The sequence below is a fragment of the Bacillus rossius genome, assembly GCF_032445375.1.
Source record: "Bacillus rossius redtenbacheri isolate Brsri chromosome 9 unlocalized genomic scaffold, Brsri_v3 Brsri_v3_scf9_1, whole genome shotgun sequence".
NCBI classification, from domain to species: Eukaryota; Metazoa; Arthropoda; class Insecta; order Phasmatodea; family Bacillidae; genus Bacillus; species Bacillus rossius.
The window spans coordinates 5,345,933-5,370,292 of NW_026962012.1; the positions used below are offsets into that span (position 1 = coordinate 5,345,933).

The 24,360-nt window shown below is 36.3% G+C and overlaps 1 protein-coding gene across 5 annotated transcripts in view; it reads right to left on the reverse strand.

Annotated features, from left to right (window-relative positions):
- Window positions 1-3,818: 3,818 nt before the first annotated feature.
- Window positions 3,819-24,360, reverse strand: part of LOC134542651 (PC-esterase domain-containing protein 1A-like) — an 87,813-nt gene continuing 67,271 nt past the window's right edge. For all 5 annotated transcript variants that reach the window (XM_063387066.1, XM_063387067.1, XM_063387064.1 and 2 more), the window contains 5 exons: window positions 22,704-22,777; window positions 19,883-20,164; window positions 18,052-18,155; window positions 10,751-10,841; window positions 3,819-5,092 (listed from right to left, as the gene is read on the reverse strand). In XM_063387066.1, the coding sequence (XP_063243136.1) occupies window positions 4,854-5,092; window positions 10,751-10,841; window positions 18,052-18,155; window positions 19,883-20,164; window positions 22,704-22,777 (790 nt within the window). In that variant the 3' untranslated portion in view covers window positions 3,819-4,853. The remainder of the gene's footprint in view (window positions 5,093-10,750; window positions 10,842-18,051; window positions 18,156-19,882; window positions 20,165-22,703; window positions 22,778-24,360) is intronic.

The following is a 24,360-nucleotide window of genomic DNA, read 5'->3' on the forward strand; positions in this document are numbered from 1 at the left end:
GGGGGGAGGAAGCGTCATGACGCGCCGAACTTTCTAATGTGCCATTATTCCAAATTTATAATTATAATTAGAAATTATTATTTCTAGAACCCTCGTAATTTAAGACATCTGTCTGAATTAGTTGGCGGAAGACCTATAATAATAATACATAATAAAATTGATATTAATAATATTTGAAAATAGAAAGTCAAGCTGGAGACTGTCTGTCACTTGTTGACTACATCAGTGGCTATTTGCAGGTGAAAACGAGGAGGTTAATTAGGTTGATTTATGCTGTTGTTAATTATTGGCGGAAGGCCGCAAGGGATGTTCCGAATGTTTATTAACTGCGGTTTCCCACGGGGAAAACCGCTGCACCCCTACGACGCACTTTCACTCTTAAGGGTTGTTTTGATAATTAAAAATCACTTAATTACTCCCAGTAATTAATGAAGCATAAGAGCTGTTTGGTGGAGTTGGCATATGGGCGTAATCTATTTAAACACTCACCGACGTTGACGGCTCGCTTGACTCACGTGACCTGGACTAGGGTTGCGTTCCGTTAGCGGGGTTTAATACTGGCGGGTGGAGGCCGGGCTTTATGGCCTTCGGACGGACGACAGTTTATAACGGTTATAACTTCAAAACCATCAAGTATGTAACGAAAATAATGGCTTTATTCGTGATGTTTATTTAACGAATGCCTTTTAAAAATACACAGCCACAGTTTATGCATACGTGTATGACGAACCGATGTTAAAAAATAAACGAGATTGTTTTTTGTAAAACCAGAGTCGTCTTGTGATGACACCTCTTATCCCTGAGGCCGGGTTTATAGAAAACGCAAGAACGCAGAAACTCAACTACGGTAAAAGTCCAACCTTAACTCTTCTACCAGCACGTTTATAAAAAACGCAAGACACGCAAGAACACAACGCAGAAGTTGTTCAACTTTCTACTTCTTGCGTTTTCTCCTTGCGTTTTGGCCTTCTATACTGGTTGCTTTAGTATGTGATAAACTGAAACTGTCATGTAATGCATATAGAAGACTCTGCGATTGTAATCGTTACGCTTGTGTTTGTTTATGTTTTGGCTGGCATTCTTCTAGTGAATACAGCGCAATGGAGGAAGCTGATGAATTTCTTGTTCAGCTTATCCAAAAAATTTCCCTGCCTGTACGATAAGTACAACAAAAATTTTAAAAATAATTATGACTTATTCCTGAAATTTTATTTTTTGACGTTGGCAATGGCCGGCGTCCTCACGTTTTTTATAAACGACTGTGAATTTCTTGCGGTTGTCGCGTCCTGCGTTCTTGCATTTCTGCGTTCTTGCGTTTTCTATAAACCCGGCCTGATCGTATTCACAACCGTTGATTTATAATGCCAAATACTCTAAACAGGACACAACTGCGTGTAAATACTGTTTTCTGATATTCATGTGACAATTGTTGGCCGTGCAACAACGTTTACTATTACATTTATTTTAAGCCAGTATTTCTTAATTATTGACTGTGGTGTGATAAGTTAATCACTTGTGATGAGTGCACCAAAGAAACAAAAGACTTACAACTTCCATGCATGACTTTTTTGTCACTGAAACAAACTGCAAATGCATTTGTTTACTGTACAAAGTAAATATTGCATTTGTGAAAAAGAGTAATATACAAAGACATTTTGAAACAGTACATTCAAACATAAATAAAGAGTTTCTCCCGAACTCAGAAATGAGGCGAGAGAAAATTAAGAAACTCAAAAATATGTTGTCAATACAACACATGTTTACGAAAGTGACAGATAAGGGCACAGCAGCCACAAGTGCTTCTTATCGCATTTCTTATGTGTTAGCAAAACATAAGAAGCCATTTGAAGACGGGGAGTTAATTAAAGAAGCATTTCTTGAAGCCGGTGATGATCTGTTTGAAAATTTCAAAAACAAATCTGAAATAATGGCAGCTATTCAGTCCCTGCAACTTTCAGCTAGAACTGTCACAAGAATAGTTGAAAATATGGCAAGTGATGTCATATCTCAAATAAATAAAGATTTGGATGCATGCTGCTACTTCTCTCTCCAGCTGGATGAGTCAAATGATGCAACTGGCATTGCTCAGTTGCCAATATTTGCCCGACTTGTATTCAATGACTTTTCAGTCAAAGAAGAATTGTTGAAACTGATTCATTTGAAAGGCCATACTAGAGGTGAAGATATTTTTTTTGCAGTGAAGCAGTTTCTTATATCTGACAAAATTCAAATTCACAAGCTTGTGAGCATTACCACTGATGGAGCACCTGCCCTTATTGGTTCAAATAATGGCTTCTTGGCTCAGTGTCGAAGAGATAAAAGCTTTCCAAAATTTTTGTCATATCATTGCATCATACATACATCAGCAATCTCTGTGTGGAAAGTTCTTGAACATGAATGAAACCATGAAAGTAGTTGTGCAGATTGTTAACAAAATATGGGCCCATCCTCTCCAAAGACGACTCTTCAAAGATTTGTTGGATGAATTACAACTGCAGTATGGAGAGCTACTTCTGCATTGTGAGGTGCGTTGGCTGAGTAAGGGCAAAGTTCTTCAACGATTCATTCAACTGCTACCTGCCATTACAGAATTTTTGAAAGAACAGGAACACTCCATGGCAAATCTTCTTGAGGATTAAAGGTGGCTTCATAATTTGGCTTTCTTAGTTGATCTCACAGAAAAACTCAATGATTTGAACATTAAATTTCAAGGGAAAGATAGGGAAATGGTTGAAATGTTATCTGAAGTAGATTCTTTCATTGAAAAACTTAAATTTTGGGAGAAAAGCCTAAGAGGAGTTGATTTAAGGCACTTTCCTACCCTGAAAGCTCAAGTAGAAGCATTGGAGACCCCATATGAAAGAGAAGAACATGTAAAACTTTTGTCTCATTTGAAAAATGATTTTGACTCCAGATTTTCAGAATTCAAAAAGATTTCTCTGATATCCCAGTTTGTCTCTTTTCCATGGGCAAACCTGAATCTTGAGGAGTGTACTTCCTCAATGGAGACGACGTTCAACATTGATAGAACAGCTACAGAACTCGAAATTATTAAATTGAAAAATGACTTGCATGTGAAAAGTGTTGCAGAGCCAAAGACCTGTTGGCAAGTCATTCCTCAAGAGAAGTATCCAGTGCTCACTGATGTTGCACTTCGAGTGAGAGCCTTGTTTGCTTCAACGTACCTATGCGAGTCTTCATTTTCCAATATGAACTTCATCAAAAATAAGTACAGGAGTAGGATAACTGATGAACATTTGGAATCATTCATTCGTCTCAGTGTAACCAGCTATTCACCAAACATCAAAGCTATTGTTAAGGAAAGTTCCTGCCAAGTTTTCCACTAAGTGGAGATATTTTTCAATGTTATTGTAATTTTTAGTGTTTCGTCTATAACTAACAGACCTCCTTTAATTCAGTTATTTCTATAATTATTTCTTTATGCACTGTAACCATAAAAAGTAGGGTATTTTAAAACTACCAGGAAAAACCAAATAGAGAGACTATTTTGTAAATGTGTGAAAGTAAACTTGTTTATGTATAATCGATAAAACAGAACAGTAGATCATTTCAACATATGGCGACTTAACAGTAGATCACCTACATTTCCAGGTTGCCTACCCCTGCCCTACACCAAGTACGGAGATGTTCTGAGACCCGGCAACCCTGCCCTCTTCTGTAAGCGAACATATATTTGGGGCAGAGATATAGAGTTAACATTTTTTAAATAGCACTTAAATAAGAGTAATGATGAAAAAAATAATAAATCAACATGGTGAGAAAGATGGAGCCTTAAGCCACATCTCTTAGATGTTAAGTTTTTAACCAATTTTTTTTTACTTTATTTTCTCTGTTAACTTAAAAAAAAACTACATACATTTTTGTACATGGTACATTATTGTGAATTTTTTTATATTAATTTAATAAAAGCATAAACTAAAGTTTATAGATTAAATTTCACATTTTAACCTATAGACTTTAATAATTTGGGTGAATTTTGTTGAATTTTTGTGTTATTTCAGTTTCATCACTATTCACCATATAATCTTGCCTCTAATACCTGATGGTGGTTGTAAACATCCTGATATTTATCCCCCTGCCTGTGCATATCAGCAATGGAAATAATCTGAAAGGGTGTAAGATGTAACCACACAAATATAAAAAAAAATGCCTTGTTTATAAGATATTTAGAATATAGTATTTAATTGCTACAAGGACAACCCTAATGGCAAAAATTATGTGTTGATGAAAGAAATGGTTGTTAATCTAACATGGAGGAATAATTAGAAAGATTAAAATTGTTTTCATATTTATCTCAGTCATAACAAACCTTAGTTTACATGCCAGGTACTAAATGTGCTTACCTATTTCAAATTATAATCATAACATATGATATACACAAATGGCAGGTAGGTACATTAACAGGTACATTATAACAACTAAAGATTAACTTCACTAAGCTGGTGTCACTTCACACATAAAACACACAAAATATTAAAAGTAAAAATACTAGAAAATATTATCAATACAATAGATAAAAACTTCAAAAATGTTCTGGATGAAAAAATATTAATTGCAGTGCTTGTAAAAAAACTAGAAAACATTATCAATACAATAGATAAAAACTTCAAAAACTTACTGGATGAAAAAAAAATATATTATTGCAGTGCTTGTCACTAAATTCAAGGCACCATTGTCTCCTTAAATTTCTACACAAATTTAACTTTTGGTTAAAAAGTTATTAGTATGACTAGCTGCTAGTAAACACATTTGAATTTCAGCACTCTGCACCTCCAAGAACATTTATAAAATAATGGGTGCAAACAGCAAAACACCAAGGACCCACACAAACATCAGTACGGCATTGGCCTTCTGCGGTGCCGTGAGCTGTACTTGGGCGGATTCCAGGAACTGTCCGGCGGTGCATACGAGTCAGACCACCACTGCTCCTGCGATGCTCCTGCAGTCTCACATGCGTTCCTTGACTGTACGCGGGCGGCTATTTCATCTTCTATAGCCACTACCAGCATGTCACTCATCTGTCTGTAACGCTGTGTAACCAACGATGCATTATGGCAGCTCGCTGCCGTCCCTGTATAAAAGACAAGAAACAATTTCCTCATGCTCAGAAATTACCAGTTAATGAGTTCAGTGAATTAATTTTCTGTGGAAAAAATTCATTTACAGTGAAACTCTTTTACGAGACTGTTTTCAGAAAACTTCTTAACTGGGAAAACTCTTTAGATAGGAAAAGGAAAATTTTCTGTCCATAGTTGCTATTTGTATACATGAACCAATTGACTAATGGTATCATATGCTTATGAAAACTAGGGTCTATACCACTGGCAGATACAGAGGAGAGGCCATAGCGGCATAACTCCCCCCCCCCCTGAATAATACTTATATTTTCTCTTAATCACTACTTATAATTTTCCAAAGTTTAATAAAGTATTATTTTACTGCATTGCTATGCATAATAGGACATTTTTGAACCACAAATAAAACGTACTAAATATTTCAATTCCTAATGTACTAAATTTTCATTAGATAATGTAATTTGGCCCTCTCCTGACCGTCATTCTGGATACACCCTTGGCCTATACACATAGGCGTGCGCAGGACTTCAGTAGTGGTGGTGCCAGATTACACAATAGCCCTGTCATTCACGGACCCCCAACCTAAAGCGGGGAGTCCGGGGGTCCTCCCCCGGAAAAATTTGGATTTGAAAATGCAAAATGGTGCTATTTAAGGTGTTTCCGAACAAAAACATTAAATACACAGATGTAAAAATTTTAACATTTTTTATGACAAATTATGGCTTTGAACGTTTTAATCGCCAAGAAAACTACCAAACTATTTACAGTTTTAAGCTCAGTTTGAGCCATAAAGTAAATTGCACAAATTGTTTACACGAAATTCATGCTGGTGGCTTTGAAAAACCGTACTTACATGTTTTCTGAAGACGCCAAATAAATGCTAGAAAAAACATTCTTAAATGTTAAGTTTTAAAATCAACAAATCAAGGGAGTTTTTGTAACATACATCAATAATGTAAAATGTTAAAATAATAATAAAAATACACATATAAGAGTGGGCAAAAGTTTTAACTTTTGGAATATAACAAAAATGTTTTGTCGGCGACTGCATATAAGTCATTGAGTAATCCTTTTCGGGACCCGGCTTTTTAATTTTAATCACCCATTTATACATCATACAGACAGATATATACAGGAATTAACGAACCATAACCACTGTCAACTAGTGAAAATAAAATAATTAATAAATGAGTGATCCACGTAAAAAACACATGCTGTACTCGTGTACTCATTAGAACAGTAAACTGATGAGTAAACAGTAAGAGTAAACACTACACAGTAGTGCTACCTGGCGGACGGCGGCTTTTATTCCGTGCGCCTGCCGAGTGGAGTGAACAGTGGACACCGAGCGCGCATTATATGTAATTCAAGGAGAACTAGGAGAAGTATTTAAATTTCAGAAGTTTCGTAGCCGCGGCCCGCGTGTACAACACAAGTAATTGCACCTGGCTTGTTTCCGTGTGTATAGTTGGTTCGATTGATAATTGATATACTGATAGTGTTATGAGCACATATCTGTAACTCGACACGATTGGAAAACATATTTTTTTGGAAATAATACGGTTTTTTGTAGGTATGTATTATTTCTGTTTTTAAAAAATAAAATAACGTTAACCCTAATGGTGGTGCCAAGGCACCTGTGGCACCTACTGTGCACACGCCTATGCCTATACATATATAAAAACTTTTTTTTTAAATTTCTTAGTGAAAAAATTAATTCTAGGTTATGTGTCACCCTTTTTAGGCTGAGTGAGTGTGACAATTTTTTCTTCTGAAGTCAACAGGTTTAACTATGGGGAAGGAGTGTAGATTACGTGGGAGAAGTTCAGGATCATCTTGGGCTGAATTCTGTATCTTCACACTTATCATTAGGTATTGCCTTAGTTCCGGGAAGTCATGATGTGCAATCAAATACTACTCCATGCTTGTTTGGTTCATTGATTACTCTGTTTATTCCTATTGACACGGAAACAGATTTGGTCACTGGGTGCTCATACTTTCTCTAGCTTCTGCTCTCACAAACGTGAGAGCAGAACATTGTGACTATTAGGTATGCAACCTGCTCTACACATTAATCTCTACCAAAGTACTACCTTATTAAAGTCTATCTTCAATGTATTTCTTTACAACCATTCCTGTATGCCAATATCTTTACTCTACTCATAGTAAAACACCCTCTGCTTTCATCCTCGTTTAATCACATAGTTGCATACATGGTGAATAAAAAAAGTGCAGATTGCGGTTACAACATTTTGTAAACATGTCAAAGTGAATTTACACATCAAATTCATATTCTAAATTTGCGTCATAATCCCATTTTTAGTTGCAATATACTAGTAAATAAGTAAAATGAAACTAAGGCCATATTTTGCATCACTTTTAAATAAATTGACAAACAAAATAATGTAATCCAAACAGGAGATGAAACTAACGTAATGTAACGATAACTATCACCTTCATAGTAGGGGAGAGTGAGGTAATGTGGCACGGTGGGCAAAATGACCCAGGGCTGTCTCTCATCGACAAGTCTCTAAAACTATGTGTGAACTATGCTGCACTCTATAGTGTTTATCCCCTCGACAGTCTGTGTAAAACGGTGTATCGCTAGTCATGCTTGTGGAGAAGCTATAAAAGACTAGTTTTTGTGACACTTTTGAGTCTATCTGCACCTAATTATGTATGTATATTATTTGGCTCTTAAAGGTACAAACAAGTTATTATATTTATATTTCTTTTAGGCCTGTTTTGTTCATTTAAATAATTATTTTAATTATTAGTCTATTTTATAATGAAACAGCTGGTTTATAATCTCAAATTAGCCAAGATTTTGTGAAGAGAATGTGGAGAAGCAGAGTATCATCAGCAACTATGCTCTGCGGGACATAGTGTGTTTTGGAAAACCACCGCAGTCAGTGGTGTCTCGTCAGGGCAAGCAAGGCAAGCAATGCTTGCCCAGGCAGTTTCCAGACATTGTATTTCTTAAATAAATATTTATTCAGAATAGTATTTTACTTTGGCCCGTGCAGTTAGGTGTATGTATTTTTTACACTATCTTCTTGGGACTCAATACTGTGCGCTGTGCGCTATAAGAAAAGAACTCGTTGACACACAAAACATGCTGTTCTAGAAGCGTTGCTAGGTTTAGAAGCGCTGGTAAGACTGCTTTCAGCAGGAAGGCTGCCGCAGTAGTTTCATTTCGGAAGGGGGGTGGCATGGTACAAAGGTTCGAGGAGGAGATTGGCTGTAAAAATACGTGGTAGAAGCTACGAAGGTAACACTTTCTTGCCGAACTGAAGCGAACATGGCCGAAGCAGACGGTGGAATTCTTCCGCCGATTGCTTCAGCTATGTCCGCTACAGTTCGGCACAGCAGAAAAAAAATTGTGGCGTTTCAGGAATGGAATGGTTGACGTGCCAGTTTCTTGGTACACGTACCAGTTAACAGTGTTTCTGATCACGTATGAAGATAATTTATTTTGTGTTGTTACGAAAAATATCAAGATTTAATTTTTACTTTTCTAGTACATTTGTTATGAGGTTCTTCTCTTTATTTTAAGTACTTATTTTGCCATGTGTTGTCTGTTTATATATTTTGTACCAGATATCGATGATACTGCACTCCCACTCAGTATATAAATAATGTAGAGTAGGTATTTTATTATCAGAATAATATAAGTCAAACATTATTATGTTTCAAAAATAATTTATAATTAAAAAAAAGTCACTTTTTCTACCTGTGGAATAGTCAATGTTCTGAGGCCACTTGTGGCGGCCTCAGTCGTCTTGGTTATTACTATTACCTTTATTTTGCATAAAGTTTATTTTAAGATGAGTTAATTTTTTTAATAACATTATTTATGTGTTTATATTATTTAATGGTGTATGTTATTATTTATTTATTGTAACTTTTTAATTGTATACCTTTTTTATTTTACGTTATTCTGGAGTGGGACTTGCAAGAAATAACCAGAACGATCTAGCGGAGTGAGGGGAGGTAGTAGAGGAGGGGGGTGACGTCAGCTGACGTGACAAGGGGAGGCGACGGCCAGCTGTTTGCAGCGAGGGGAGTGTGTGTTTGACCGCCGGCCGCGGAACTACTTGGTTGATAGTAGAATTTGCATCCCAGCGAGGAGTAACTGGTGTTACGTTACGTGAATAAGATTTAATATGACGGTAACGCCATGACACCTTGGGCGAAGCAACATAAGTGGTGGTATACGAGAACGCGATATTTGGGGGCCTAGTGCACGGGCCACCGATACAGCGCGATGCAAGAGGCGCTAATAAGTGAGTGGGGTTTACACCCGACCCCGGCAGTCACCAACTACAGAGGTATGCTTCAGTAACAAGTAAGTGCGAGAACTGGATTTTGTACTTTTTGCCCGGCTGGTATGACTTATGGAAGACGTGTTTGAAAGACAGAGTGCGGCGACGGGAATTGCTGGTTGAATTATCTAGACTGAAGGACGTCACTATTTCGTTTCCCCCCCCCCCCTCCTCCGTAATAGACTCTATGGGACTTTGGAATATAATTAAGTTTAGTGTAAGAGTGTCTGTATACAAATGTCGCTACATGCGTTGAATTCAATTATAGCAATTTAAATGATATCTCGAATTAACCTTTTAGATCCCTTTACCCTTTTACAGTACTTAATTTTGAGCATCTTATTTTTGGTAATTCATTATTATAACTATCGCAATAGGTTATGCAGGACTGTCGGTAAATTTAGCATGCTAATGATTTATTTTGCGCACTGGCCAAATGTTACACCAGTCCATGCGCGTCTGTTGAATGTAATTTTACTACACTTTCAATATCAGCATGGCAGTGGTGACGCGTATACGGGACTGGCGTGGCGAGTGCGGACGTGTGCAACTACCCCGGTATAAGGGGGGTTGGCCACAGTTCATTTAAGAAAACTACTTAAATAGCACCCTTTTGTACCTTCAAAACCATATTTTACAGGGGGAGGACACCCGGAGCCCCCCCCCCCCCCCCCCCAGGCCATGTTTTGGGGTGAACGGAGTTGTTGCTTCCCCTCATGTAAACCTCACGCCTCGCCACTGACCACAGTGGGTGCGAAGAATGAAATGGTAAAACAACATGATGATAGTAGTCTCCGAAGACAAACAACAAATTCAGGGTAATAAAACAGCTAGTTTTGATTTAGAGCAGGGGAAATATTTTATTTTAAACCGGGAACTATTTTGATGCTTCACAACATTTTTTCAGCACTTCTCTAGTGCAGCTTTCTGCTGAGAACAGTAACAGTTCAGTAGCACCAATTCTTCCAAATCTCTCAAGAAAATTGCAAGGTCATCCAGCTTTTTTACAATCCAATCTTCATAAAATTGTCATAAAAATTTATACTCTATTTCACAGCACTAAAACATTAAATTCTTACTATAAATGATTCTATAAGAAGAAAACATCAAACTAGGATTCTAACACAAACACCAAAGTGATAGTAAAGGCAAAGTCTATGTCAGAAATAATGTTGAACCAAAAAACTAAATGTTAAGTGTAGGAATATTGTAAAAAAATTAATACCACATATCAAGATAAATTACTGCAATTGCATCCACCCTACACAAATCATAACTATATATACGTAATTACAATTAGCTGATATGATTTGGACAATAAGTACTTACAGTTTCCAGTGGAATGATTTGCAGAACCAGCTCCGTACTTATTTACATTTGCTACCAATGAACTGGACCAAGCAAAATTAGTAGAACCATCCTGTAAAAAAAGACACACACACACACAAACATACTTCACTGAAAGTAACATAAAAAGTTAAGGGACAGGTAAATGATTTCTGTGACTGCTCTTTGAATATGGGTATTATATTTGAGTAAAAAATAAGGCCACCTAAATTTTCATCCCCACAACAACATGATGGAGAATTTACTTCATAATTTTGTATACAGTTTTTCTACAAGTGTTAATTAATTGACCATATATCCAATATTATGTACTTTTTATGTTAAATTCTAATCTGTATTTTGTATTACATATTCCACAAGGAAAAGGAAACTATTTTTTTTTACAATGATGAAACCAATGTTCTTGTCTTAATAATAAGAACTAGTCTCGTATTCTCGGGCAACATAAAGGTCCCTATGAAAACTATTCAAATAGTTTAACAATATTCCAACAAGCACAACATCACAGCTGCTGCCAATCAAGTAGGATTATGACTTGCAAAAGAGACGGGTGGGATAGAGAAAGACAGTAAACCCGTTAAACACAATACCATTTGGTTCGGAAACAGGAAAGACAAAGGACCAAAGAATGCTCGAACCACACTGCCGCCAAACCTTCAGTTTCTTTGAGCCTGTTGCAAGTTAACCTGAGAAAGACAAGGCTTGTCAAAACCGTAAAATATGCTTTCAAATTGTATCTACATTTATAACAATAAATATTAATATAAATTTTGTAACATTGCAATTTTACAGCACTTTTTTTAAGTAACGCAGCATTTAAAGACTAGATTTCATTATCTCCTCCATTTCCTTCAAAAGTTATTAAATTCATTTTTTTTCTTATGTCAGTCTCACACGCTATGTTGATTTTTACGTTTTTTTGTCACTACTTTTATACCGATACCTCCCTTGCATATGATGTTATGCCGCAAATATTTTCCACAAATATTTACTCACTGTAATATCTTGAGTATGAAGGCATATAAGTCTTAGTAATTATCATAACTTGCGTGACATTTTACACCCGGATAGTACATTAAGTAAATATCTGTTGACAATGTTTGTGGAGTTCCCACTGATTTTTTTTGGACTCTGATTTGGTTGCACTTAAGGCTTAATTTTGCAAACATTTATTGATGAAATTCTCATTTTTTTAAAATACTATATTAAATTTTTTATGTGTGCCACTAAATTCAGCCACTAAAATTGAAAGAAAACTTATACAGAAAAAGAACAATTTTACATGGTTGGTCAGACAAAACAACCACGTCTTCAGCTTTTATCAAGAAGAGAGTTAAAAATATATCAGAACTGTCAGGCATTATACCTGTCTTTAAAACAGCGCACAATGCTGGTGGTTAATTTAGTTTGAAATGGGGCCAAAGAAGCTTCTATACATCTGGTAGAAACATCCAAATATAAACTCAGGAATGACATGCTACGAGATGTTTTTCAAGTAGATATACACAGCAACAATCTGGATGCACCCCGCCTCTACCCCCCTAGCGTTCTAACTCCCGCAGGGGAAGTTTATTTCGACAGCTCACGCAATTATCTTTTCCCATGGGTTGACAAAAGCAATCCAAGCACAGCACACACTGCAGAGTTGGCCGGCACTAGGGCTGTGCGAATGTGACTTTTTCAATGCAAATCAAATGTGAATCAAATAATTGCAAATATTTGCGAATAGCGAATAATTTGCGAATATTTTCTAAATAGGTTCTAGGTATAAATCTGAATAATTACAGTCAAAATTTGGCATATTATAAATTGTTGTTTAAAAGAGTAATGTTCTTTAGCTTTATATACATTTTTATTACTCAAGTAACATGTAAATTTTATGTCTCTTCTAATGGTTTAGTAATAAAACACAATCAGTGATATAGAAATGTCTTCATAAAAAGCCAAGCCTACACCTTGCCATAAACATTACGTACGTTGCAGTGTAAAAAGACCAATTCCTTTACATGCTCTGGATCCAGGCATTGCCTCTTGGAAGTGACAATGTTCCCAGAAGTAGAAAAACAAGGTTCTGAACTTCACTTCTTCTTCTGAAAATTAAAAACGGCAAAAAAAGTTTATGAAAGTAAACAGATCTTCGATATATCACTTTTATTCTCGGCAGTAAATAGTCAAGCGATTACCAATTGATATATTGAAGAGTTATTTATTACAACTTCAATATTCCGTACTCAGAGTCTTTTGGAATCAAACGTGTCAAGGAAAAATAATTTTTAATGAATTTTGTTTATCTTGTCTTTTTAATTTTATCTAATTATTTACGTAACATTTTCGGTAGTTTAAAAAGCGATTGCGCTAGAGCAATTCTAGCAACACAATTCTCTGGCCATGGGCCGCTCTGCTGGCCATCAACACAAACGGACACGTTTTCTTTTTTGCTGTAGCCATGATGGCCGCTGTGTTTACTTTTCTATAGTTAAAAAAAATTCTCTAGTTTTGTATTAGTAAAATTAATAGAATGTTGACCAAAGGGTATGTGTGCATTAGTTTTTAAAGGTGAAAGCTGATGCACTGGCATTGTTTTAAATAGTTTTACACTTTTATACGGCAGAAACATGGCTCGCCCGAAAATTGTGCTAAGGACAACTGGATATAATAAATTAATTATGCTACTCATCACGTAAAGTTTGCAGTAAAATCGTAAGAATTTATGATAATTTTCATGCTACATTGGCTTTAATTGTTCTCAGTATACCATTTACCTAACCTAAAATTTGATGTAAGTAAAGGTCTTCTTACAGTTTTTTTTTCTTCCATTATGTCTCTCGGAAAATGATTTCTCGAGGTTCGACATATTATTGTATCACACGTTTTGTCAAAAAAAAGTAATATAGTAGAATTCCGCTGATGCGACCCCTCACGGTTTGCGGAAAAAGGGACTTATAAACGGAATGGTCGCAATTAAGAATTCGGGCCAATTTTTACCCCCCCCCCCCCCCCCCCCCACACACACACAAATATATCCAAATACATAAAAAATCGCCTTTGTTCGCATAGATTTCATATTCAAATAGTCTATGGTGTAAAAAATACAAGTTTTTAAATTCATATTACACCTCGGACTCGCATACCCCGAACAATGGGTTCCAATAAATACTCGCGCTAAGTGAATTCGCGTCACGCGAGTTTGGCTATGCTAGCCGGCTGGTGGTTATTTTCGTTCAAAACGTGGCGAAGGAACTTGTGTGGATCAGATAGAAAACATTCGGCTATGAACGAAAGATATAAGAACAATGCTATCCTGAAATGCTGTGGCATGTTTTTGGAGTAGATAATCACAGCGACAGACCGACAGGATGCGCTCCCACCCTTGCCGTCAGCGATGTTTATTTCGACAGCTCAAGCAATTATCTTTTCCACATCCCTTCGCAGCGTAAAAAAAAAGAATAAAATCACGTTGGAATGCAGTTGGAAAAGTAACTATGCAGTAAAATAAATATATTTACGGCCCTGCTAAATTTTTCTATTCAATAAAATTCGAGGTATTAGTGATTTTTCAGCAGAAACTATTGTGTAACTAATAAACAAATTGTATCATAATAACTTTAACTTATAAAGTATTTATTAACGGCGAAGGATAGTCGTATAAGCCCATAAAAATATTTATTTTACCGAGAATTGACTGTACAAACTGCCTTTTGTCGCACGCGATGTGGGAGGGGATGAGGATGCTGACAGTTTCTCACGCAGAAGGTTGAAATAAGGGAGAGAATGTGTTGAAATGTTAGTTGGAAAAGGGGGGGGGAGGTGTTTTTACATGGTTTGTGGCTCTGGGAGGGATGAGCCTTGAAGAATTAGCAGGGGATGGGAGAGGTAAGCGACACATCACGTATGACGTCAAGCCGCCGCTACCGCCAGCCAGGCCGGACGAGTTTCTTATGCTCTCGCAGAAGCTACCACAGCGGCTTTTCGTGTGGGCGGGTAAGATAACATGACAGCTGAGACGGATTTTCGTGCGATAGTGGACGCGCCGAGCTCGGCTAGACACTGCCGCGTGGACAGTCTAGATGGGTGGTATCTATTTTTAGCCGTCTTTGGTATGCCTACCTGCTTAACAGACTTGTTTTTCAGCTGATTTTACTCAAATTTTCGACTTTCTCTGCTCAAATTTTTCACGGTTTCTCAAAAAACGGTCGTATAAACGGAATGGACGCATCAGAGGGGTGTCGCATCGGCGGGATTCTACTGTATTAATACATTCGAAAACTTTAAACGAATAAAATATTTGATTCGCACGAATATTTGCAATTTTGAGTATTCGCACACCCCTAGCCGGCACCCATCCTCCCCTGCACTCCCCTCTCTTTGTAACATTCCACGTCCCACCCACTAGCATGAGCGATAACAAGGCGATGTCACAGTGCTAAACCTCCTTGACCACGGCTTATAAATTAATACATTATGAAATCTGTGTCAAAATGAACTTGGCACTCCTTAAAACAAACAGTTGCACCACTTATTGCCCAGTGTTTATGCTCCTTTTGGGCAGAAGTACGTGGTCCAATATTTTTTTTCTTTTCAGAAGACATTTGTTATTAACCCTTTAAGTTCTGATTATGGCATGTGACAAAAACATGTATTCAACTAGATTTGGCAACAAAAAATTTTAATTTTTTTTTTTTGGAATTTGCTAATTTTATACAAAAATTAATTTACTGTTGAAATTTATTTACTGTCTTTGATTTTAAAACTTTGAGAGTGTGTGATATTTCTTAAAACATGGTAACAGACACAGGGGAACAGCACATTGTTCACACAGGTATCGCGTCTCCTTTCGCTTCTTCTGCCATATCGTGTTTGTGAGCAAACTCTGCATGGCTTGGTAGGGTGCATTTTCTTTTCAGTAGGTGGTATTGTCTCTAGAAAATGCTGCCCCAAAAGTCTTGTCGGTGCTTCTCGCAGTGATGGCTTACCTCGCTTTGTCCTCTCAGATGGTTTTGCATACTTCTCCAAGAGTTCTGAGACAACTTTGAGTTGAAAGTCGGCCAGACTCAAATTGTTTCCTGTTTTCATTTGTAAAGTGCATATGCATTCAACAATGCAAAGTCTACAAAATGAAAAAATAATTTTTTGTACCATTTTGTACTTTTTCTCACTGACTGGACAGAACTAAGCAACATGTCACATTTGTCAATGCCCCCCATGTTCATGTTATATTCTAGAACACAGCTTGGTTTTAGAATATCATTTCCTGATGATCTGTCCTTATTTCCCGTATTCTTCATTTCATTATTATGCATTGTGGTCAGTAAAGTAACTTCTCTTCTGTCAAACCAACGTACAAACAAAATGTTCTGTGAATGCATAGCCTCATGCTATCCCTTCTTTAGCTTCTTGGTAACTTTCGGCATGTGTTTTCTGCTCTTTCGCACAGTGCCACAAGCATTGGTCTTATTTTCATGCAGAAACTGGAACAACTGTGGACTGGTATACCAGTTGTCAACAAACAGTGTGTGCCCTTTATTTAGAAATGGAGCCATCATTGTTAACACTACTGACCCTGAAGTACCTAGCATATCTAAAAGGGTGATGTTTGTGCTATGACCTGTATAAATGATGAAGTCTATGATGAACCCTGTTTCACAATCACATAACAAAAAAAGTTTTATGCCGAATCTATGTCTTTTACTGGGAATGTACTGTTTAAATGATAGCCGACCTTTGAAAAGTACAAGTTCTTCATCAATTACCAGGTTCTGAAATGGGTAATAAACCTCACGCATATTTCTTTTCAAGTCATTGATAACCATCTGAATTTTATAAAGTCTATCTCCAACTGGCTGCAGTTCATTGAAACAAAAATGCAAATATCTCAGTAACAGAATATACCTGTCACGAGATAAAGTGTTACCAAATATTGGTGTGTGTTTGAGAGGATCAGTGGACCAGTACTCTTTTATAGAGAGTTTTTTCTGTCTTGTGAACAGGAACGTAACTGCAAGAAAAACATACATTTCCTCAAAGTCTGTATCAGTCCATGGCTTTTGTTTGCTAGTTCCTGGATCACCGATATTCAGAATGTTTTCCATTGCATACCGGTTAATTTCCGCAGCTATTTTACCTAACATATCTGGGGAAAAAAATAATTCAAAGAATTCCAGACAGCATGTATTTTCAGTGACATTGTCATCCAAAATTCCAGACATTTTATTATCAAAAGCATGTACAGTGGGCACAAAGTTACCTTCTTTCCATGTAAATACATCATTTTCCATAGGTCTGCCTGCAGGCCGTCGACTGCAGTCACCTTTTCCAGCCGCCCAATCCTCCAATTCCGATTCAGCATCTGTTTCTTCTACCGAAAACGTCTCACTACATTCACTTTCACTCGGGAAATAGTCACTTTCACTGTCTTCATTATCACTTTCTTCATTTACACAAATTTCTTCGCTGAGATTTGTTTTTTTTTGGCCGCAGTGTCCTACGTGACATTTTTATTTACTCGTGACAGCAATAAATTACAAAAATAAACATGTGTGGAATTACAAGTCTTTCCCACGAGAAAATGTTTTTATGGCTGTAAAATAAGTATAACTTACACTAAAAAAATTTCCGTCAACTATGGAATATTCCACAACAGCAACGAAAATATAATTACTCCACTGTGTTTATTTACCAACACACCATGGTCGGGATCCAAACAATAGCCATAGATAAACATGTGTAGAGAAGATGTAAATAACCGAAACAATGTTCCGGTATTTTTATTCTACGGCCAAACCATAGATAACATCATACAAGATGTATAGCACACTTTACTTCGTTATACGAATAAATTCGAGACCCGTCATGTTGACATGAACTTTGTTCCGAAAATTCTCGGGACCCGATTTTCGGCCATAATAAAAAAAGTAAGAATATTTTCGGGATCCGTCCTTGAAAGGTTAAATTCCATTTATATTTACTTTCAAAAACTAGTCATGTTAGTGCCAGAGATGACTTAACAAGAACCACGTGTGAAATTATTGCATATTCTGACGTATAGGGATGACAGGGGATGTTAAATGGTCCAAAATGTTTGTTACAACGTCTACTGTATCACAACCCTAAAATGGGAACCATGCAGGATCGTAACTGTATAACTGAAAAAATAAAAAGGCTTCTTAAAAATATCCCGAAGGAAAAAGTTTAATTACTACACACACTGAAAAGAATTTCCGTTAGAGTTTCATTCTTGTTTCATTAAAGAACAGAGTCAGTGTGTAATACTGAAGTGTACTAACCATTTTGTTGGTGTACTGAAGTGGTCTGGCAGACTGCAACCCCTCACAATTCAGAGACAAAAGTGGCTGGTATTCGTGAGTTTTCAGCCTTGGCACAGCACACGCTGGAAAGAGGATCACAAAACACTGAACTCTGTACATTATGCTAAGTACCTCTGGCAAAAAAAATTGTATGTTAAGTTAAGAAAAAATATTTATGTAAAAATAGGTTAGAATATTTTAATTCCTGGTCATAATGTTTTCCTGCATGTAACATTTTTTGTCTTCAACTCTTAAAAAATGTAAATACCATACCTGCCAACTTTTTAGTTTGGTCATCAAGAAAACTTTAAAATTGGGAAAATGTATCGTAAATCAAATGCGGCAATTTTTTACATGCTTTATGTGCAAATATTTTCTATTTTTCTATTCCATTTGGTTTCTGCTAATTTACTAATGACATGAAGGGCATATTGATGGCCTAGAATGAAAACCTCATACAGTCAATATTGTAAATGTACTGGGAAACTAAACCTATCCAGAATGTGCCAATTTACACAGCATGCATATAAAAAGCAAAATGATCAAGTACAAAACAAAAGCAATAGTATTCACTAAACAAGATTACTTATAGACATACCTTGCTATATCACATGTTTGTTACATATTTCAGTCATCTCCTGATTATCATCCTTGATGCAATTTTAAGACTTAGAATGTGCAGTAGTTGCCTTCTTTGCTTTACCTAATAAATCTGAGGTAAATCTTTGTTCATAACAAACACAATTCCTTCATTTCAACACAGAAATAGACTGCAAAGTTTTAGATGACATGGAGGACCTAAATTGGGTTCTGTTTATTTTACCATACTGAAAATGCGCTCACATTCTGAATTACTGTGGGGGATTGACAGAATTGATAGCATTTGACAGTCTGTTATACTTCAGGAAGCCATCTACTCCACGAACTCTTGATAATTCAGCCCACTTGACATCAACAGTTTCTCCTTTTTGCGATTTCAGAATACACGAGAATTCGTTGTTATACGCAGCACGGTAAGTCTGAATATATTTCTTGTTGGCTAGCTTACTCATGGTTCCCATCACGTAAATACAAACGAAAAAAAAAAACAGTTGCGCAGCACTACATTGGAACTACGAACAATAGTCAGCCATTTTGGACATAATATAAGGAACAAGGAACAGACCAAGGAGGTAGGGCTGACGTCACAATTGTGGTCCGTTCCTCCGTTTAAGGAAGCACTTTTTCGTTGCGTTAAGTGGAAAACAAACGTAGACCAGTCCAAACCATATACAAATAACTAAATATCTCTTGTTTTGTTTTCATTCCGCCTTCCGTCGGTGCGTCGGTAACATGGCCGGTACAGTAAAAGTTGGCAGGTATACATGGCCGGTACAGTGAACGGTAATAAACCACCACGCAAAAATAAATCCGTAAGATATTAAAGACGTCCGTAAAACCGTAAAATAGTCTTAAAATCCGTAAAACGTACGGACAATCCGTAAAAGTTGGCAGGTATGAAATACGTACCAGGGTTTCTACAGTAATCCTGTAATTAATAAGTTATTTGATTCATAATTTTACTATTCTTTAAATGAATACACACATCTATATAAACTATAAAACAAAGTGTTTCAGGATTATTGGAACCCTACATTAAAGTGGTTTAATATGACTGTCTAATCATCTTTATTACATTTGTATGTATTGTAGTCACTATATTCTCTCATCACTATAACACCTTTGTTCAGTACATGTCAATACAACAGACATAATCAAGCCTCCTTGATACATTAACTATTAGTCTCTTATATGTACTGCTACTACTTACAAAGCATGTTTTCTTTGTCATTATTCTTGGTCTGCCGTGTCTTTTTCTTCCACTTTTGCCTGGGGTTCCTGGGAACGGGGGGCTTGCACAGCGGGGACCTGACGATGGCAGTCACCTGGGGTGACGTGGCTGTGAGCTCTGGGTCTTTCAGCACCAGCGAGAGGGGAAGTCTCGGCAGAGCAACCGGCATGAACTCTTCACTGTGCAGCTCCATCAGTTCCTTCATTTCACCCAGCAATGAGCCTTCGAAGTTCCCGGGCAGTGGATGGTCCAGCGAAAGAGCTGAAACAAACACAGTTAAGCCCATTACAGAAATAACCTGTTAACAAGATTGGTGACCAAATACTTTTACATCATTTTGCACTTTGTGATGAGACTGTTGTACACGACTGTTACAAAAATACTGACTGGAAGTCACCTCAAAGGTTTCCTGCCGTGATTCACATCCACGAGAATTTCAATCAGACAAAACATTTAGCACAGACAGTATATATACACCAATCTATGGTTTTACAGTCAGAAGAAGTTTAAACAGTAACACTTTTCATGAATTCTCTGACTTTCTCATAACAGATGTGAAACATTATTACTGTTAGTCTTTCACAAAAATGTTTTTGCACACTTTGCTTTCTGTTTGTTGTATGTTGAACTGAATCATACCCAGCCATCTTTAAATAGTATAAAATAAAAATGCTATTTAGGTCTGTCTGTCTGTCTGTTTGCTTACTTCTTCTAAACTACACAAAGGAATTAGATGCAGTTTTCACAATCATTTGGAGAAATTTCTTTTGGAATGTTTATGTGTATAATACATTCGTATTATATTTAAAGATAGTAGAGAAATTTCAATGTTTTGTAGTCAAGCCCAAAAGACATGCTGACTTATACATGACTGATAACAACAAATTAAGGGTAAGCGCTAGGTGCTAGCAAATGATTTAAAGGGCTGTGTAAAATCTCTACAAGTACTTCCACAAAATTCTCACAGAGTGCAGTGTTGTAGCTGTCTACCACAGAGGATTTTTTCCTTCCACTGTGCACATATTGTTTATCTGAACTTCCTATTTTATCGCAAGCTTCATTTTTTTCATTCAAGCTTTACCGTTCATTATTTTCATAAAAAAGGGTCAAGTAATTTTAAATTTATTTAATCCTTTAGTTTAATTCAAGTTCTACCAGAAGTGTTCAGTAAAGGGCAGAACCTTGCTGCTACAATGTCACTCACCAAGATTTTATAGAAATGTTTACCTCTCATATAAGTGGTCTACTGTTGTCTTCAGTTGTTACATTCCTCCCACCTCCCCTAGAAGTTTAGTATTGAAAGCTTTCAAGTACTCTCTATCATGCCTACTTATTTCTTTTTACCCAGTTTCAATATACAGCCATGACTAGGGTTAGGAGTTTTCCGCGATTCCGCGATCGCGGAATATTTAGCAGAATTACAAGAGTCCCGCATAATCGCAGAATCACCGATTTTGCTGTACCTTTTTTGTCCATTTTGAGTGCAGTAATAATGCATGCAAGGGTTATGTTTTCCCAAATAATATCTTAATTATTATGGGCAGAATGAATATTTCCAAACATTGTATAAAACATACGTTTTCATATAATTAATGTGGCAATGCCGTTAAAAAATACAAATTTGTATTACCAAAATATCACTTACGTACGGAAAAATAAATTTTGTTTGCAGAGAATCCAAAGATAAGATTATAAGATGAGTAGCACATTGAGCGAGCGATCCTACCGGCATTTATGAAATGACTGTAGTCACAGTCGATGGAAATATGTGCGCATCAATCGACTAATCGATCGATACAAGGCTTCGAATACGAAAGAATGACCTTATGGCCGTTGGCGCAAGATGTAGGCCACACAGCATATTAAAAAATATAAATATATAGATATATCGTGATCCACTAAAGTAAATGAAAATATCTTTGAGTAAATACGTTTTTAAAGAAGCCAGCGGGGTAAAATCGCATGTGGGAAACAAGTCTGCGGCAGATAGAGCTAAGGAATTTCCAGGCGTGTTACACAGTGATGGTGGTAAACGTTTTTGCTCCATTTGCAATGTGTTATTGGACCATAGACGGCTCTCCACGATGCTGAAAGTTCAGTTTCTGTAAAACAGCTATTCAAAATTGTTTTTGTTAGCTCGTTGGAAAAACTGGCTTCTTTAGGTTGTATATGCATGTTTCAAACGTGATAAACTATTTTTAATAAATTGCAAAACTTTACAATTCTTATCGCAGAATTTCTTGTTTTCTATTGCAGAATTTGTGTTTCACTATCGCAGAATTTTAGCCTTTGGTGTACAGAAAACTCCTAACCCTAGCCATGACTATAAATCAAAACCGACTAGATTATGTGTTTTATAGAATCATAACATGGCATTCACTAACCCTTTCGGTGCTATACACAGTTTTAATAAAAGGAAATATTTCCAGGCGAGAATTCCAAACTTGCCTTGGTGAATCAATAATTCCAGCCATATGTTGTAATCCACCAACATTTTTGTCTATAGCCTTAACTGTCTTACACTGTCAAAACTAATGTCGGTTGTACAAACCATGTAATACAACTCAATGAACTGCAGTATTATAAAACAATTCTTTGTCTTGAAATATATGAAACTAGAACTTTTTTTTTTTGCATTTTTACAAACTTTCATAATAGCAACATTCCACCAAACTTTATCATTTTCTTCGCTAATTAAAAGAAAATTGAAACAAAAAATAAATAACACAATTATTTATTTTTTTGTCGCAAATAAAAAAAAATCAAGTGGCTAGACAGCAGAAACATTATATAAACTTACTGACATGTGTGAGCAGCAGATTGGTCATGAATCTCACAGCTGGGGCTAGCCAGTGGACACCATCCTTAGCTCTTCTGAAACCCACAGGACAAACTATCAAAACTGATTGTGATGGCATAAACATTTAAATTCTCAACACTTAATATTTGCGTGTAGTGCTTGATTACTTTCCTTGTTAAAATTCATGATCAAATAAAGCGCAAGTCTGTTAACATTAATATAATGCATGGTTATTTTATAATTTTTATTGATAGATGTTATAAATAGGGCCTAATTTGTTAATCACTAATTCAGGTTAAACATTGCAAATGTTAATTTTTTTTACTTCAATCCTGTATTTTATAAAATAAATGTAATACAACTTCGCTGAGAACAAAAGTCAATATTCACAATTATATTTGACTTGCAATGGTTTTAAACATTCAATTTGATATTCACTTCGCATCAAAAAACTAGTACAGTAGAACCCCGATTTTGCGAACACGGATTTAACGAAAACAGCGATTTAACGTTAAGGTTTTCAGGAACAATCAAAAAACACCAATTTATTAAAATAATAATATTGATTTCCAAAAAATTAAAATAAATTGTGATGGAATCTGATTAAAAAATACACTCTGTGGTGAGAGTAATAGAATGGAGGTACTATATATTAATATGTGCCTTTGCATCATCTGTCCAAATACGAAAAAAATTTTAAAAAATTGTTCAAATTGCTTAAAAACTCCGGGCGCTGTAACCGAATTGCGTAGGTGGGTGCCATTGCGCGCGCCTGGATAGATAGACTGTCCGCGCAACATGACGTCATGAAGGGTTTCTTTGTCCGCATCCCCCTCCCCCACCCCTATTCCTAGCTTGACTCACCACGTTATCTTCCAATCATGCCCGCATAGTAACAGTGCTAGCCAATAATCACACGTTTCCAAATATTCCCTTTCCCATCCTCCAGGTTTTTTCAATTTGTGACCACGTCACACCAATACGCCATTATCATTATTCTCTAGAGGTGTAAAAGTAACGAAAAAAAAGTGTACCCGTATGTATTCGTTACTATAACAATTAGTACTCGTTACTATCGTATCACGTTACGTTACTCGTTACTTATGATACCGCATAACATGCTATGTTATGATGCAGCAACGAATTGAGTCGTATTGTGTACGCATACAGTCTGACGTCGCATAAATAATAATAAATAGAATATAAACAATTAGCAATAGTTGATAATTAACAGTTTTTGTTAACCAAGAAACAATTAAATCTCATTAGAGCGGCTTTTTTATATTATCTCTTTTAAGATAAGAACAAAAAAAAAACGTGAAAATACGCGATAATAAAAAACAAAAACATACATATTTCTAATTTGTAAACAATATTTCTTACGTTGTTTCTGTTCCAATCTCAAACTTTGTTTACACACACAATACCTTTAATAAACAGTAAAAAAATTTGACGACGAATTTCCAAATTATACTTTACTTAATAAACAAACATCGTTCTAGTAACGAGACGCAGCCGTGTATAACGTTTCGTTACTCGTTACTATATGGCGCACCCATTACTCAGTACCGAATACATACGGTTTGCTACAGCTCTATTATTATTCTCAGTAAGAGCTTTGTGCGCCTGTTTAGTTTTTGGAATACATTTTTTATAA